The following is an 18,780-nucleotide window of genomic DNA, read 5'->3' as shown; positions in this document are numbered from 1 at the left end:
GAAACTTCAGTTGTTTCTTAGAACACGAAGAGAAAAGGCTATCCAGTGGTGGAACGGCAAGTGAAAGGACAATTGGTCCAACCTGAGTCAGTGAACCCTTAAATTAAAGAGATCGAAAGGCGTGTATGTTCGAGATTCTGAAGAATCAAGTGACTATGAACATCCATTAATTCTGGGAAAAATAACCTTCAATTTATGATACCATGTGAAAATATCAAGGTTGCGACACCGCGTAATTGAAAAGCAATAAAGAAAATACTACTCCTCAAAGATTAAAAAAAACTACATCATTGATCTTTGAGAATGAATGTTTACCCAGTTAGATTGCAGTTTATACATGAAATAAAATCAAGATATTATAGGAGTAGAATCTCTCATAAATTGCAGAAAAGCTGAAAAATTACATCCATCTATCTTTAGATTTAGGACTTATTTCTTGTGCAACCAGTATCATGTTCGTAAAATTCATGGTAGAACTTATTCCAATAAAAAAATATAGTGAGAAAGAAAATCTCTAATATGACATATGAGAAATTTCAGTTTTAGTCGAAGAACTGTTCTCCAATTTGATGATATTGTAAGTAGTAGTATCAATGCTTCTTCTTCCTCCATTAAGAAAATCCGAGTACCAATTAGCTGAGAGCTTAGGATGCCTCTTTAAATCAGGATCAGTGAAGTTTATATAATATAAGCCAAAGCGCGATTTATAACCATCAAGTAATTCGAAAGAGTCTAAGAACGACCATGTAAAGTATCCCACTGTGTTAGATCCATTCCTGCCAAAATCAAAGAATATGACAAACTGAGAAATCTGTCATGATATTGCACATAAGATTTACGATTAGGTAAGATAAGGACATGTAAAATATTGCATTGTATCTCTAGTGTCTACTAGGGTCTACGTGAAACTACAAAACTCGGGTTGAAGGCCCAACTTTAGCTGAAGAGGCAAACAAGGCTCTACCTAAAAACACTAAGCATACTGAATTGTCTGATTCTGAATAAGTTGTCTCATCTTTCCTATATGTATCATCATATAAGAGATTAGTTTCATTCCTACGCTTAAAGGAATTCAACTTGTGATGTCAATACATATATCTATCGACTAAAACGAAACTCACTTTCTTGTCCTAAGGGACATATTTAACTCAAGGGTGTTGATTGTGGGGCACATACCATCCTTGTTTAAAAAGGTTTTGTGAAACGAATACAAAACAGTGTAGAGAATAGCATGTCATAATCTCTGCAGTTTCCGGCGGTGTTTGTTTTTTTTGCTCATTGTCTGAATATGACTCTTCTGAATCTAATCATTTGACTCAAATGGACCAAAATCAGCTAGTCACACGCGTCAGACATCACTGAGTCAGGCAAAACAAACATTCTAGAATCTAACTCAAGTCAATTCAGACCTTGGTCAAATTTTTGGGTCTGACTTAGAATAAAACAAACACTACTCGGAGAAAATAGATTTTCACAAAATAGGCAAAAGTAATAAATTGTACCTCAGCGCATCAAGCAAACCTCCAATATAACCCTCCAAATAGTTTACCCTTTGAGTGTCGTTGACACCAACTTGAAAGGGTGTCCTTTGACCTGCTCCAGCACCACAGTTTAGTTTAATAATAACATCTACGATCGATATTAGTCATAGAAACTTGGAAGATCAGACAGTTAGACAGATAACTATATGTACAGACATGGGCGAATTTATGTAGGGGCGGGCTGAAAGTTGATAAAAGAAACGGTAAAAAATGAACGACATTTTTTTCAATCTATTACATAATAGATGGGCTTCAGCCCGGGTCAGGCACTCAGGCCACCTGTGGCTCTGCCTCTGTGTACAGAGTACTATGTATAAATGTAGAGAAATAAGTGAGAAATGGGAAAGAATTCTTACCGTTTTCATGGACGTATAGCATTGGGTTCCCATAAACTTGCTTAAAATACTCAAGGAGTCCTTGCATACCCAATGGGTTAATAGGGAACTGATTTAAACCCATTTTGTTAGCACCATAGGAGTTAACTGGGTGAAGAAAAAACTTATTATCTCAAAACCAACTCATTTATTCTTACCTGATCAGGCAATACTCCCTTTCCCTCCCAATGATCTGAAATAAAGATAGCTAGGTAAGTTCTGAGTAAGTTGTAAAGCTCATATTCAATTGCCCAAAAATCATTGACTACGCCCACAATAATAACATGACATGGCAACTGAAACTACATGCAAACATCAACTCCCAAACCATGTCGTCAGATAATGTGATGATTACAATGTTACCAGATACTCTAACCCACTTGTTTACCTCTTACCAGAATCCCTTTTCAATTTTTGGGTGGGTTTACAGGCCAGTATATCAAATTTCGTGTATCGGAATTTTTTAACCTTAATTAAATGCAATTATTTTTGTAACAATCTATAAGTTCAATTTGTTGAGAAGTTAATTACGACATTTATTTATCTACTTATGATTTTAGAATTTATGAGAGATCAAATGTCTTTGAATAGATGTATCTAAAGTACATGTATGACGATTGACACCCGGATTTTCGGCTAGGGGGATCAGACGAGTTTGAGAGTCGAGGCAGATGAGTGAGGTTTTTCGACAGTCACTTGTTTAGAAGATCTGAGCAGTCTTCTGAATAAGTCTCAACAATCCTTGAACTTTGACCGATCACATGCAAGAGCCAGACGCTACTTGAAGTTTTATTGAAGGTTTCGGTGTGAGATCTTTTGAATTTGGATTTCGTTGTCTTAGTATGCAGTGTATAGTGTAAGGTAATAATGCTTTGACAGGTTCTCCAAGTTTGGATTTAAAGTGCAGAATTTGAAGAATTTAATTTCGTTTGAGGATAGACTAATTCAGACAAGTTTGGGGTCTTGGGTCTTACTTGCCTTTTGAACTGCACGTGTGTATATATATATCATACACCTTGTCGCTTTTAGTTCGGTTTCAGTAAAAATCTAAGGTGTGCTTATCTCCTTATTTTTATGTAGTTCGGTTCCACATTTTTCTAAGAATGCATGGTGAAAGAAAGTTTAAATTTTAGCAGACTTCCGCTGCATTTGTTATTGATTTGTAACCAGAGATGAGAAAGTTGACTTGGGTTTATACTTTAGACTTAGTCTGATTATGAGCTTGGACTGAGTTTCTTCTATAGAAAGCCATGGTGAATTGTGACTTACATGAGGCGTCACATGTATTGTCGAGGAAAATAGTCCAATGCATAATGCAACCAAAAATAGCATAAAAAAGACGTATGTCCAGCGAACCGAATACTCACATGGTAGAGTATCGCGTACCAAGTACAAAAGCAATTTGCGCTCCAGATATCATAGGATCAATATAGACAGGGAGGGAGTCAAGAAGGGAAGCTAGGATAAAATGATCTGTACTTTTGCACCCCCTTGTTTGTCAAACAATGGACATTGTAACTTCCTTTATGTATACACTACGCTTGCACTAGTGTTGGAACTTGAGTGGAGATGACGCAAGGGTTATTTTCAGTGAGAATGGTCTCTATCCATATAGATCATGTTTGTTATCAGTTAGAGTTTTAACCCATTAAGATCTTGGTAAAATCTGGCTAAGTAGTTGAGACTTGGGATATGGAGTAGCCTGAACCCATCCCAGGCTAAATTACCAAGTTAGTTGTTACGTTTGAAACTTTAAAATGTGGGAATTCAGTTTGAACTAGAAAAGAGTATGTGACCTATGTTTAAAATAAATATTATGTTCAAGTTATGTAGTATATTTATTGATTAATATATGGTAAGAGTTGGTGAAAACACGGTCGAGGTTACTATTATGTTGAAGTGAGGCACTACCTAGTTGTATATTTGTAATTTTATAGTCTTTACAATAATGAAAAGATGAATTAGGCTGTTAAAAATGGATTTGGATTGGACGGCCACGAGCTATTCACTCGAAGACAGTGTGACTTGGTGCCTGCAAATCTAATTGTTTTTTTAACATAATACCTACAAATGAGATAGTGAACAAGAGAAACATACATATAAATGTGGCAGCCATGTCTCTCCCGACATCTCTTTCTTGGTTCTTGAGGCTCTCCTGATTGTCCTTCACACTTACAGTTACGTAGTGGTTAAGCCCAAAGAAGTCAGCTGATCCCTTAACTAATTGTGATTCATCTGCGGAGAAAGCAGGAATCCTTGAGCCAGCATTCTTCTTCATCACATCGGGATAGTCTCCGAAAACCAAAGGATTCGTAAACCTGAAATTAGGGATAGTAAATCTAACATTGATCAACTTCTTTTAAGACTTCTTTTAAGTTAATATCAGTAGAAGACTCACCAACCAATATAGAAATCATTGGCCCTTTGAGTTGCAGCTATATCTTCAGTTGTGTTTGTAAGAGGAACCAAATAGTAACCGAACAAGTTCATCCCGATAAGTCCACGTTGTTTGGCCTGCATCACCGTCTCCTTAACTCAAAATCATAACGATATTATCCTAAAAATTTATCAAGAATGTGAGAATTGTTTCGCTGCTTTCGCATAGACAAAGGGTACTCTCATGGTCACAAATATAATATTTAGTGTTTCTCCACTCATTTTCAATTGATTTTGAGTTGGACAGGCCAACACGTGATCGGCCCATAGGCGACAAGCACTCCACATCACTCAACAAAAAAAATGTGAGGTGGGTATGAGAATAACCCCGCCTGGACCAAGGATATTTTCATGATCAATATATAAAAATTGATGCAGCACATGCTACAGCATTAGCATTTTATTTTAAGTGGGACCGCCACTCCTCTTCACTAGAACTATCATAACTTGTGCATATGACCTCCGATTAAGGCTTACAATACATTGAAAGTGGCGTATCGACGAGGCGGTCACGCGTGCATGGATAAGTGACCTATGATCCCGATGGATCCTCCCCAAAAGTGCTTTTTAGATGACCTACGGGAGGATTTTCTACTTTTCCTAGTTTTAGCAGTTTCCATATTTTACTTGTTTTAGAGTTTTGGTATCTGTAGACTTCTATTGTTTTAGGGTTTAAAGCCTATAAATAGGCCTTTATTTCATCTTTAACAAACAACTTAATTATTCAGTAGTATTTCATTTGATTCAATCAATAGAGGAGTGATCTCTATACTTTATCTTTTGCGCATTACGTGTTGCATCAAATATCTAGGGCATCTAACTCAACACCAATTGATATCGAGTTGGATTCCCCGCAAATTTACATAAAAAATTTGTTCTTAGGATTTGGGAGGTTATTTAATACCTGGTAATTTCTCTTGTAAAGCTTTGCAGCTGAAGCATGACCTAGTAAAATATTATGAGCAGCAATATATGGTTCTGTTGTGGAGTTGCCGCTCGTGCAGTTGAACCCAAACGGTGAAGAGCACCGCTGAGGCGGCAAAATTCCCAAGTCATAGCTTCCCAAAACAAACACATTCGCTTCATTTAGAGTAGTCCAAGTAGAAACTCTGTCGCCAAATTCTCTAAAACACACATCTGCATATGCTGTGAAGTCTTTCCTGCATCGATCCGCCCAAAAAGGATCATCAATTGACACTCAAAGTAAACAGAGCTATAAGAGCATCTCCAACGCAAAACTCAATCTTAGAAATTCGGAGTGCCACATAGGATTTTCTGAGTTTTTCTTAAAAAATCATCTCCAATGCAAAACTCAACTAAGATCTCAAAGATGATGTGTCGAGAGTGGAATAGAGATATCTCAAGAGGACACTCTATTTTCAGAGTGTCCTCTTGAGATATCTCTAATTGTCCAACTCATCAATATTTAAATTTCAACCAATAGAAATCAAGTCTTCGTATATTTCCAAAATAACTAATTATTTTTTTACAAAAATAACCATGACACGTAAGTAAAATAAAAGAGTTTAGAGTGTTGCATTGGAGACATACAAGAATTGAGGATCTCTATTTTCGACACCTAAGAGTGAGAATCTGAATTGGAACTTGACAAATAGGACGAATAGAGATTTTTTTGAGTTTTGCATTGGAGATGCTCTAAGTCTATAACACAGATAAGTTTGAGAAAATTACACAATCTTTCGACTTAACCATCCTCCGTACTCGTCTTCGAGTGCTTGAGGAAGATCATAATGAAACAGAGTAACATGTGCCTGAATTCCTGCTCAAAATAGAATAGGTGTGTTTAATTATTTGACCACAATCCTTAAGTCCTAATAGACTAATATAGTATTGAGTTAAAGTTATAATGGAACATTTGATCTTACCATGGCTGATGAGTTCATTGATAAGGTTGTTGTAGTATTGCAAGCCTTTTGGATTGACAGTTCCTCTCCCATCTGTAGAAGCAAGTCAGACAAGTATCACAAGCTTTTCTTTGGAAAGCTGAAACCTAGGTATTTCAAGTTAGCGATTATACTTGGAATAAGCCTCGACCATGATATGGAGAATCTGTACGCATCTAGGCCCATATCTACCATGAGTTTCACATCTTCCTGCAACAATAGTTATATAAAAGTAGATTAAGAGATTGCGAAAAATTCATCCGTGTGCGTATTGTGTGTGTGTGTGTGAGAGAGAGAGAGAGAGAGAGAGAGAGAGAGAGAGAGAGAGAGAGAGAGAGAGATTCAATTTATTTGATTATTAACTGCCTAAAACAAAACTCAAAAGAGGGTTAAGTAAAACAAGTTCCAAGTCGTTTGAGCTTCACTATTAATTGAGTTATACTCTTTTTCATACTCTATGGAACATTCAAAGGGAAAATGTGTAACAACAATGAAAGAAAAAGCCTTTTGTTATGAGTGGAATTGGCAACCTCTTGATCCTTTTCTTGTGAGATTTCATGACAGAATACCAAATCGATATTCGATAAGCTGCCTAGTTGTTATACTAAAACTATGAAGTCATTAGTAAATAAGCTAGTCATCTTATCATTTTAATAGATACGAAACAAGGATCTTACATACACACCTTATATTTGTGATATTGGTCAGATGCTACGTCACCATTGCTTTCGTCTGCCATTTTTCCTGCAACTCAGACATTTTTTTTCTTATGGACGGTGCTACACAATTATGTCCAAGTCGAGAGAATGAATAAATCAAATGATGCTCCAAATTAAGTATCAACTTAATAAATAATAACATACACAACTTGTACCCATTTATAAATTTTGTCAACATCGACAAATGAACTAGGTAATCGGCGGATATGTAAAAAGACTAAGAAGGGACACAGCGTTTATGAATGAACAATAGTACGCTATTTACATAAAACATTCAAACAGAAAAAACTATGTAAAAGTTCGACCACATAAAATTTGGAAGGTAAATGCCTCATGTGACCTCTTGGGGCAATGGAAAGATAAAAGTGGTGTCACCTTCAAGGATAAGAACATCGTAGCCTAGCTTGCTATTGAGGCTGTAGAAGCAACTCTTGTTTCATTGGACTGGAAAGGACTAGGCTAAATTATTGGTGTATGTGGACTTCCCAACTGCTTGGGATACAATGATGTGGGTGATGTAATCTTTTGACCTTTCCGGGTATGGCCGGAGTTTTGTGTTTCTTTTTCCAAGTCTACCACAAGAATGAGAAATTCACACACTTATTGTACAATTCTCCCACTAACACATTCACACTCTCAAAGGAAAACCGTCGAGTGTTAATCAGAGTCTGACTCAGACGTTGATGTGGCATCTTCCCGACCATATACTCTCTCAACTGTTTTTTGTAAATCTCAATGATTTAAATCTGAAGGCACAAACCGTGCTTATCAATGTATTGAGTAAGACTCTCAGTAAATTCTAAGTCATTGTAGCTTCATGACTGTTTCATCCTTTTATTACCCAACCCATGACCATTTTGAGTATCCTTATACTAATACCACATTCATTTATTGGCAAAATTCAATTTGGGATGAAAAAGAAAAACACTATTAATAGAATAAACTAAACAAAAAAACACAATTGAATTGAGATACATGAAACAAAAAACTTGATAATTCATCAATACAAACACAAAGTTAAAGCTAACCAGAATGGGTATAAGTGTCCCAAATGCTAGGAGTCCTTCCATCCTCATTTGCTGCCCCTTCAACCTATTCTTAATTCTATGAGAAATAAGTTCAAATGATAATAATAATAATAATAATGATTAATGAGAATAAAATCAAACCTGATAAGCTGAGCTTCCAGAACCAAAAATGAAGTTGTTGGGGAAGTCATCTCTGCTTATTTTTTTGATGTTTTGGGCAAAACCCACTTCTGTTAAACCTATCAAAATAAGAATTATTAAAGACAAACAAGAGAAAGGGCAAGACACCATCATCTTTTTCTCTGTCTCTCTCTCTCTCTCTCTCTAGTTATTTATGTCACTTAACTTTTTCCATTAATTTATATACTGAACAATTGAATTGAAACGGTGGTATTCCTTTTGAGTGGATAGAAAGGGAAACTTATCCATATACCATATACACCTAAAATACCAAATCACAAATGACCTGCATGCCGATTTGGCCTCTACTTTCCCTTTTTATTTTATTTTTTCATAATTAGACGTCACAGCAAATCCAATCATAGGGACTGGGGCCAAAATCTAAAATTTAGGCCTCAGCCCCTATAGTTCAACCTGGCCCCTTGGGACTGCGTTAAGGCTCAAATTTAGGGATGTTCAGTCGATTCTCAATGTAGAGTCAAACAGTGCGCTTCCCCCACATGACCGTTGGACTCCCAACACTCATGTAAGGGAAGTCTCTTGGTAATTGGATTAGCCCCAACCGCGCAATCTTCTGACTCTGGCAGTTGGGGCTAATTCAACCGCTCATTGGGTTGGTTCCTTATAGATAGGAAACCAACATGTAATTTCAGAAGAAAAAAAAAAGATGGAATGTTAAAAAAAAATGAAAATAGTTCACACACGTGGTTGGTACATACATAATATCAACATGTGTTTTCATACACCTGCAAATAACTCTCACACGTGTTTCACAAATGCACAATTTTTAGGTCTAAACTCCATCAAGGTTAGAGTTGATTTTTGAAGTACAACCCTTTGATTTAATTATATCAAAGAAAAAGTAGTTTTTGGATCTAAGCCCCTTCAAGATTGGAATTACTCTTATGGGTCCCAAATTGGTGATTTAATCAGGGGAAAGTTTTAAAGGTGTCTCCTGTAGTGTTATTGGCGAACCTACAACTTTTTTGACTGTAGTAAAGTTACAGGCACCCCCAAATCGGTGGTTTCGGGTCGAATTTTCTTATAAAATTCATTCAGCTCAAGATCCATCAATTTTAATTTGCTTTGAATTCGGTTGACTCGGATCGAAAATTGTCGAAAAATTCAGCTCAAGATCTACCAAGTTCAACACCAATGTTTTTAAGTTGAAACTGGAGTTGAATTCAGTGGGCTTGAGAAAAAATTTGTTGAAAAATTCTGCCCAAGACAGTCTGATTTGAGTTGTACTCAATCGTTTTCGGGGCTTTAGGGATCGATGGATTTGAGCCGATTTTGAAACCAAATCGGCTCGACTGCGATTTAAAATTGAAAAAGAATGTGGCAGTGAATTAATATTTATCAACGTTTCTTGTATCTCTTATCTTAACAAAAATTATCGAATCAAAGAGTAACAACATATCGCAATCTCATGGTTGGAATGTGAAGAATCTTGTCATTATAATGACATTGATACATCAAAGATGTGGTACGCACGATACCCACCTAATTTAAACTCTTACAAGAACGAGCGTAAAGGCCAACTAAACTATGACCTAAAACACAATTACATACCTTAAAACTCAAGTTCAATAACCAAAAGAATTCATCTCTTCTAAGATTCATTACCTGAAACCTCTAGATTTTTGGAGTTTATGTGAACATTATCGACCACTTTAGGACATCAGTGGTCAAACTATTCCGGTGGGCACACATGTGGGGGAATGATGCCCATGCCTCGATTGTGTACATCCGCATTCTCAGATCGGGTGGCTTGGCGATTATGTATGTCTGCCTCTGCCCTATCAGATCAGGCATGCCCAACAGCCCAAGCCACATAACAAGTGCCTATGGACTCGTTCAGGCTCTGACAAACAGGGTGGCGTGGCAAGCTCCCAGGTCGCTTTATTAACTCAATTGCTACTCCTGAATTTAAATCCATTCCCAACCTTCTCTGTATGCCTCTCAGTTTTTAATGAAAAGTCTAAAAAAACTGGTCCAAATAGGAAAAAAAAGTCACTGATATCAACTTTTAAAATTACTTCAAGTCAAACCCAGACACAGATCTCTGTATTGTTTTTCCCATCTGGAGATAGTCTTATTTTTACCCAATCCCTTTCTACCCTTTATTTTTGTCTGATTTGTTATAAAACGTTGACAACATATATAATTTTATTGTTAACAAGACTGACTATGTTAACTGTTGTCTTGACTTGTTATAAACTGTTGACGACATGTATAATTATGTTGTTATAAAAATAAAATGTTGACAGCATATATAATCGGTCTGACTTGTTATAAAATATTGATAACATATATAATTATGTTGTTACCAACATATAGCCAAAATATTATTTGTCGTTAATGGGTTGTCAAATACAAATGATAATATACATAACATTTTAATTTTTGCAAGAGACAAAATAAAAAAATGTATTAGACCAAATGTTTTTGTCGCAAGCAAAACAAAAAAAATGCAAAAACCATTTCTTTCTTCACAAGACAAATGAAAAAATGTTTTAGAAAAAGTTAGTGTCACTCAATGTGTTTGCCAAATGCAAAACATTTTCGCAAAACAATTTTGAGCACAAACGAATTTGTTTAAAAATTTATAAAATTATTCAGAGCAAATTAAGATTTGTTCAGAAATTTTCAAATATATTTTTCACGTTAATTTAGGCGGGAATTGTAGTGGAGAAGAATTCAAGTTCAAGTTTCATTTCGAAAGTAAAATTATACTTTTACGAAATGATTTTTTTCAAATATTATTCCTCATTGGGCCTAGTTTCCTATCATCTCTAAAATTATCCTCCCCTTTTAATTGGTACATCTTCATTTATTTTGATTTTTGTTGCAAAGGTACATCTTTATTTTCTTGCTAGTTTTTGCAATTTTCTGTCTCCCCCAAAACACAAATATGAGCTATAAGAGCATCTCCAATGCAACACACAATCTTAGAAACTCCGAGTGCCACGTATGATTTTTAGAGTTTTTTCTTAAAAATCATCTCCAATGCAACACTCTATTTGGATCTCAAAGATGACGTGTCGAGGGTGGAATAGAGATATCTCAATAGAGTGTCCTCTTGAGATATCTCTAATTGTCCAACTCATCAATATTTAATTTTCAACCAATAGAAATCAAGTCTTCTATATTTTCTAAAATAACTAATTATTTATTTACAAAAATAACTATGCCACATATGCCACATAAGTAAATAAGATAAGTTTAAAGTTTTGCATTGGAGATAAAAAAAAATTGAGGATCTCTATTAACGCCACGTAGGAGTGAGAATCTCAATTGGAACTTGACACATATGATGAATAAAGTTTTTTTTGAGTTTTGCATTGGAGATGCTCTAAATTCATCCCCATAATTTTGGGAAAAGAAAACCAAAAGTGAGAAATAAAAATGAAAAACTTCAGTTACTCCATATATAATTTAACGAATGGAAAAACACCTACTTAAATGTTCTTTAAACTCAGCTTGGCATGAATCAAATTTAATCTTAACACATCTTTTAACACTTAAAACTTGTATAAACCCTATATACAATTAACCACCAATATTGCTATCCCAGAGAGAAAATTAAAAATTATAATGAAGCATCATCCCTTTGTCAGAGTGAACCAAGTGAATTGTAATGTTCCCAAGCTTCCTGTAAGATAAAGTAGGTTAAATTTTGCCTGTTCAAAAGAAAGAAAACAATGTATCTGATAAGGAATAAATGAGTGAAGAATAAGTTTGATGTTTCTAATTAAAAACTGTCTCTAACAGCAGGTGGAAGAGGTTAAACAAAATTTCTCTTTTCATTAAAACAGAAAAGACAGCCCCAGTTCTCAGTTCTTCCCGAATATTACCAATAAATATGCATTAGTTTCTATGTTTGGTTATGTATATATATTTATATCTTATAGGTTTAAGAGAGAAAGGGAAGAAATGGCAAGCGAAACTGTATATTATTGGGGTAAAAAGTTATGACCCAAAACTTGAAAGAATGCGGGTGCTATATTAGGCCAGTTTTAGAACACAGAAATGAAATGAGATTACTAGGAATCCAATTGGTGATTAGTACCCTGAAGTGCATTAGGAATCGCACTTCCTGCGGAATAGGATACCTCCAGAGGGGGATTCCGAAATGCAGGGGGATGAGTGGGTACTGGGTTTGCGATTTTCTTTCCCTTGGATTCGTCAATCGAGTAATCTATAAACGAAATCAATTTGTACCAATCATATTCCCGACCAAATCAAACATTTAAGCAGAGTATTCGATTACTAGGAATCACATTATGAGATTGCTATTCCTTTCATGCGCGGAAACGTGGTGTTATAGTTATAAGATATCCAATTGTTTAATTATCAAGCAGAAAAATAACATATATATTTTCGTTTACCTGTAACATGTCGAAAACTTTTTCTGCTATATGTTTTTGATTTGGTGTAGCACCTTTTTGCTGCAGCTTATCTGGGTGCAAGCACAGTAAAGCTTTTTGATAAGCTCGTTTCACAGAGTTTCCTTCAATTATGTCAACTAGAGGCACTGGCTTCCATCCACTCTCAGGCCATAGAACCTGTGTTTCAGTATAAAACTATGTAATTGAACAACAAAAATTACTCAAATGAAAGAATCGATTCTTATATTATAAATGAAAAAGGAAAATAGAATCATTTATTGCCGCGTAAAGTAAGGTGGCCAATGTGCCATGTTGTGCCAAGCCCTTGTTCCCCAGATTTCGTAACTCTTTTTGGTTTTGTTTTTCTGGATTATTCTTTTTCTTTATACAACTATAATGTTTGTTATGTTAGATACTTTAGACATTTAAATTGATTTTCTTTTTGACTGATTTTTGAATTTTGATTTTCTTTTAGTTTGAAGTATTTTCACAACCCCCCTCCCACCCCCACTCCAATGTGCTTCAAATCAGCCAAGTATACTTCCATTGGCAGTGTCATAGGGGTCGTGCCGTATAACCCGTGCCCGATGAGTCGGTTACATGTCCCTGGGAACCTAAGATTCAAAGGCAGAAACAATACAGTTGGCACGGTCTGTGCCGTATCGGACCGTATTCGTGCCAACATGGCCCCTTGACCACCAATAATTAACAACATATATTCTAATTTTTAATAAAACCGCTTTTGAGACAGAGAAGTAACTAACGTATTGTAGTGTTGACAACAGCGACCGAATATTTCCCTGTTTCCCGTTTGACCATTTTCGTATCTTAGCATCTGAATTCTGCAATAAAAACACAATCCATCTTTCAGCAACAACTAAAAAGTGACACCATAAGAAAACAACTGAGTTTTTCCTGTATTACTTGGATTTCTTCAACATGTTTAGCAGTTTCTGAATGTTCATCGTGCTTGGGAGGTAGTTCTTCTGCCTGTTCGGTGTACAAAATTAAACAGAATCACCCAAAAGATACATAGGAGCTTAAGAGGTCACTTACTAAGATTTGTGTCGTAAACACGGCAACAAATCAAGTAACAATTGAAACTCTAACTAGAATTTAGAGAAGTAGCAGCTGGATAAAACAAAATGCAAATTAATCTATATAAATTGAATGACATACCAGGGAGTAAGGTTGAAGATCTTCGTAACGTGATTCATCCATGTTGTCAACAACAGATACAAAAACTTCAGGAATTGGTTCTGCCAAAAACGGATGATTTAGTGCATTGATGTATATATGAAATATTACATACCAATATGCACAATCAAGTTGAGTATTCGTGAGTCAAGAGAAATGTAGAATTCACAAACTTCTAAGCTAAAAAGGGTCTCAATTATAACTTGAAGTTATAAGACTAACCAGAACATGAGGTTGGGTTGCTATTTCTTTCAGGTGACGCATCATGAATTTTCTGGGGCGCTTTGTTTATTCCATCACGTGGTGTTTCTGCCTGTCTCATATCTTGATCCCCCTGAAACAATTACTAATATTTGCTGAGTTTCTTGATCAACAAAAAGTGATGGTCAAAATAAGAAGAAGGCGTATTAGTTCATAAATGTGTCGCTAAAATAAATGATTTTACCACAACTTGGGTATCAATTGATATTCTTTTGTTCTTCAGGTTGACCACCTTATCTTTGTTATCTGCCTTGGTTTCATCAACACTTGTTACACGATCCTCTAATTTACTTGCAACTGCACCTTTGACCCTGGTGGTCTCAATTGTAGCTTCATCACGAGAAAAGTGTTTTAGAGGAGATTCCTGATTGAAAACCTTGACAAATTCTTTAACCTTCCCCTTGACTTTGTTTCCAACAAGTTTGCTTTTTGAACTAGCAGCTGAATGATTCGAGCTAGAGATGGTCACTTCAGAAAGATTTGAGAGGTTCTGCTTCTCATTCTGTTTCTTCACCTTTTTACTGTCAGCATTTCTAGCTGACATATCAACTCTCTTCACTGTGCCTTCCTTCATTCCATCCTGTTTAACCATCTTTCCTACACACATACAAGAATTATTGAAACACCAAAATGCAGTTAGAAGATATCTAAGTGATTCGACAAAGTCAACTGAGTTGTTCTGAATTACCGTGTGAACTCCTTTCATCCTTGCCCACATGATCTGAAGGTTTCGACTCAGTTACGAGCGACTCTTCCTTAGGAACAGTGATGTCTCTCTCCGTAAACCTAGGTAAACCTATATCCATTACGACACCAGATGCACCAAAGTCAGGTCTAATGCCTATTCCTGCCTTGCGTGATGCAGAACTGATGATAGGCTCTGATTGATGTGCATCTTCAGCAAACTTAGATGAACTTCGTGTATCTTTCTTCATTGTATTAAGACCTGGTATGCCTGAAGTATTATCTTGGTTTTGGGAGGAAATCTCGATTCCGTGCACGACTGGAATAAATAATTTACTTTCTACCCATGCAGTGTTATCCTTTCCTTCTGAGATTATTTTGTTTCCTCCTCGAAGCTTCACCTCAATTGGTATTCCTTTGCTCGGCCATTTGTATATAGAGAAGTGAAATTGGTCATTGACATTGCTATTAACTACTGAACTACTCAAATCTTTTATTCCAGAGTTCTGCTTATCGGATTTGACAGCTTTAGATAGCCCCTCGTTCTTGAGATAAGATTCACGAGATGAAGTGGTTCTGCCACGAGAAGGAAGCACATCATTTCTCAAGTCTTGGCGATTTTGAACTATTGAAGATGAAATACTAGAGGAACTTAGTGAAGATGGACTACCAGGTCCACTTGAAGAACCTTCTTTGCTTTTAATTGTCTTAGTAGGGCTGGCAAATGCTTGGTCCACCCCTTTGGCTAGTTTTGCGGGAAGACTGAAAATTCAAAGTAATCCAAGTGAACAACAAGAACTCGATCAGAATATCACACAAATAAATAGTATGAAAGCAGCATTTGATATATACATGTACAACAAGGTAGAAACTATGAATAGAAAACGGTCATGACAGGCGTCGGTTGGTTTTGATTAAAGATAAAGACACAAGTTGCTATTAGCAAAGAATGAGTATCTGAAATGTAGAAATACCAACACCGGAAACCAGGGGCATTGAAAATCTTTCAATGGAAGTAAAAAAGTTGCAGGAAAAACAACAGAATTTCTTCTTTTTGTGAAATGAACAGAAGTACAGAACTTCGACCTAACTTAGTATATGTCAAAACTCCTTCACATGAATCAAAATTTTGAATCCAACAAATTTTACACTAACACTTGTGCTAAAGTAAGATTAATGTTTACCTTGAATAATATATAAATTCTATGAGAATAGTCCCATATGGACAAAGGGAAATCTCGTGACCAAGTAAATTATATTTAACGCCTCTCTACAAATTGCAAATTGATTTTGAGTTAAATGTCCACAAACTTAATAGGGTGTCAGAGATAGGCTAACATGTGATAGACAAAAAAGTCACATACGATTCACACCTTCTAAGGTGCAAAAAGAAGTGCTAGGCTCAAAGAACCACACATGTGGGGAGGCCGTGTGACCCAGTCCCACATGAACAAAGAGAAGTCTCGTAACCAAATGAACAATATCTAGGGTCTCTCTGGTCATAACCAATTTGGCCATTCACAAAGTTTATACAAACCATAACATCCTTCTCCCTTGGTGAAAATCAAAGAAGAATGCTATGAGTACAGATGCAGTATAATCTATTTCAAACAAGATTCAAAATCTGGAAATTTCAGATTTGAAACCCACTTTGATTGGGTGGTAACATGCAACACCAGGGCTCGAATCTTACTATCTCAAAGAAATTAGACAAATTAGAAACCTAGGTTCAGATTTTCTAAAAGGACAATATACAACATAGATGAATATAACTAACAAGATTAAACTCAATCAAGTATGAAACGGATATATATAACCTGAGTAATACAGGAAGTGATGAACCACCACCAAATGATTCAGATTGAGGAGGCAATGGACGAGCAGGACTTAGAATCCGAGAAGACGGATTCGAAAAGAAAGCATCTCTACTATGCCTACTAGGAGTTGTAGAAATCGAATTCTCATCACCTCTAAAAATATCATCAAAGAAATCATCTTTAGGGAAACTCCTTCGATTTAGATTTTCTTCTCCAAAAACTGGTTTCTCATTTAAACCAGACCAAGGAGTAAGAGATGAACTAGCTTCATCTTCTTCTTCTTCTTCACTATTACGCCATTCATGCATTGAAGAACGTCTTGGTGGACCACCAAACACATCATTGAAATCCATTTCTGAACTTTTTGATTGAATCTTAGGCGAACCAAATGATCTTCTAGGGCTTGATCCTAATAATACTTTTTCTCTAAGAGAAAATCTCTCCATTTCGATTCCAATAATAATAATCAAGTTAACTCAGCCCTGATTGGCGGGAAATTCAAGTTTCAGAGAACTCAGAACAAGTTTGAGAGATTGAAATTTATAAAATTGGGGTGAGGAAGAAGAGAGAGAGAGAGAGAAGGAGTAGTAAAAATATGGAGTTTGGGGAGAATAAGACGAAGGAAGTGGGGTTAGTTTAAGACTGTATAATTTGGATCCACAAATTGAAGATGCTTCAAAAATCTTGGATAAGGAGTGGAATTGAAGAGCAATAGCCATTTTTTTAGAGAGAGAAAGAGACAAGAGAGTTTGGCGCCCGATTTGCACAATTTTGCTATACCCACCCTCTTTTTCTGCAACTACACTTTTTCTTACCTCTAATTTCGTATGGCCGCATGTGTGGAGGGACCGAGGGACCATACTTGGTGTAAAGGGACACCTAAAAATGTTAGCTTTTCGACTTTGATGTCCATATGCCAATTGATTGAGGGACATCTCCGACGTCATCCCACCACCAAACCACTATTGCAGCCTCTACCGCCTCACCCCACCACCACCACCAGTTCACCACCACACTAGAAACAAAGGAATAAAGGAGTCAGAAAGAAAATAAAGAGTTTAGCAATAGTAATAGCAATTGTGTCTTATAATTAAATATACAATTCATGTAAATCGACCTCGGTCTTACCGAGTTTATTACTTCGCTATCTACACTTGGATTTAACACTTTTGTGACACTAGCGCCAAGGCCCGACCAATTGAACTTTTTAAGGGGCTAACTAGTTTCCATTTTTATTATAAAAAATTATACAAAATTAAAGATGGCACAACAAAGGGAATTCGACTCTACGATATCTAGTGCATGTAGCTTAGAGCCAACTGATTCACATCGTTTGTTTTATACTGAAATTATATGATGCAGGGAGATTTTCAGAAGAATTTCTGAAAATCTTATATATCATCAAATAGGTTATTTTAGTAGTTTCCTATTTTTTTTAGTAGAGAATTGTTAATTTTAGTAATTTTATATTTTTAGGAAACCTTCTAGGTTTCAGATTCTAGTATTTTATTTATTTAGAAGTTGTTATTAGTATATGATTAGGTTTAGGAAACTAGTATTTTATTTATTAGAAATTGTTAATTAGAGTCTGTTTAGGTTTAGGAAAACTCTAATGTCTATATAAAGGGGATTCAGTAGTTGTTTTATTCATTCAATTCAATCAATAAAATTTCAGTATTTTAGTATTACTTCTTATACTTTCGGTTCTATAGTCTTTAGACGGAGTTCTAAGACTTTTTCTGAGTTTTAAAAGTTTTAGACGGAGTTCTAATTCTTTCCGGAATTTTCCGCTGCGTTAGTTGGCATCAAGAGCGAGGATTTGCCTGGTTCGATATCATCTACGCGAAGATCACTTTAGAACACATCGATGGATTTGCCAAAGATGCATCTAAAGTTAGTTTAAAAAAAAAAAAAAATCAGATTATTATTAGTATTCTCTATTTTGTTATCAATCACTCAATATGGAGAATTACTATCATGGTAACAGTTTTTCAGTTCAAGTGTACCCACGTAGAGAGTATAATGAGTATAAGATCAACGAAGAAATACCAATTTTCGATGGGTATTCAACTATTGAAGAGTTTTTCGATTGGTTAGATAAGGTCGAACGACATGTCACTAATAAGTGTGCTACTATTCTCAATGAGCAGGTAGTTAAAATCATTGTTTATAGACTTAGAGGTAGTGCTGCAGATTGGTGGGATCAATTACAACTTCTAAGGAAGAGACAAGGAAGGGCTCCAATTCA

The 18,780-nt window shown here is 35.8% G+C and overlaps 2 protein-coding genes across 4 annotated transcripts; both read right to left on the bottom strand.

Moving 5' to 3' along the window:
* Window positions 1–272: 272 nt before the first annotated feature.
* On the bottom strand, window positions 273–8,504 carry LOC147551693 (beta-glucosidase 10-like). The gene is made up of 13 exons (XM_086672092.1): window positions 8,144–8,504; window positions 8,003–8,066; window positions 6,941–6,999; window positions 6,390–6,465; window positions 6,238–6,309; window positions 6,044–6,131; window positions 5,256–5,511; window positions 4,314–4,429; window positions 4,013–4,233; window positions 2,074–2,108; window positions 1,898–1,985; window positions 1,503–1,593; window positions 273–776 (listed from the first exon to the last, which is right to left on the bottom strand). The coding sequence occupies exons 1-13, from the start codon at window positions 8,294–8,296 to the stop codon at window positions 515–517; spliced, it is 1,581 nt and encodes a 526-aa protein (XP_086528218.1). The 5' UTR covers window positions 8,297–8,504; the 3' UTR covers window positions 273–514.
* Window positions 8,505–11,591: 3,087 nt separating this feature from the next.
* Window positions 11,592–17,413, bottom strand: JAC1 (J-domain protein required for chloroplast accumulation response 1). Of its 3 annotated transcripts, none has more exons than XM_086672091.1 (9): window positions 16,533–17,413; window positions 14,720–15,477; window positions 14,216–14,628; window positions 13,993–14,104; window positions 13,753–13,832; window positions 13,498–13,563; window positions 13,338–13,415; window positions 12,574–12,750; window positions 11,592–11,837 (listed from the first exon to the last, which is right to left on the bottom strand). In XM_086672091.1, the coding sequence occupies exons 1-9, from the start codon at window positions 16,976–16,978 to the stop codon at window positions 11,799–11,801; spliced, it is 2,169 nt and encodes a 722-aa protein (XP_086528217.1). In that variant the 5' UTR covers window positions 16,979–17,413; the 3' UTR covers window positions 11,592–11,798. The 3 variants fall into 3 exon arrangements, with proteins under 3 accessions (XP_086528217.1, XP_086528215.1, XP_086528216.1); XM_086672089.1 differs by having other exon boundaries at window positions 11,592–12,383; window positions 16,533–17,319; XM_086672090.1 differs by having other exon boundaries at window positions 11,592–11,865; window positions 16,533–17,319.
* Between the last annotated feature and the right edge of the window lie 1,367 nt (window positions 17,414–18,780).

Source organism: Eschscholzia californica, unplaced genomic scaffold (genome assembly GCF_041429995.1).
Source record: "Eschscholzia californica isolate CP2 unplaced genomic scaffold, dmEscCali1.0.p SCAF_3, whole genome shotgun sequence".
NCBI classification, from domain to species: domain Eukaryota; kingdom Viridiplantae; phylum Streptophyta; class Magnoliopsida; order Ranunculales; family Papaveraceae; genus Eschscholzia; species Eschscholzia californica.
Note: the sequence above shows the minus strand (reverse complement) of the source record. Positions and strands in the feature narration are given on the sequence as shown.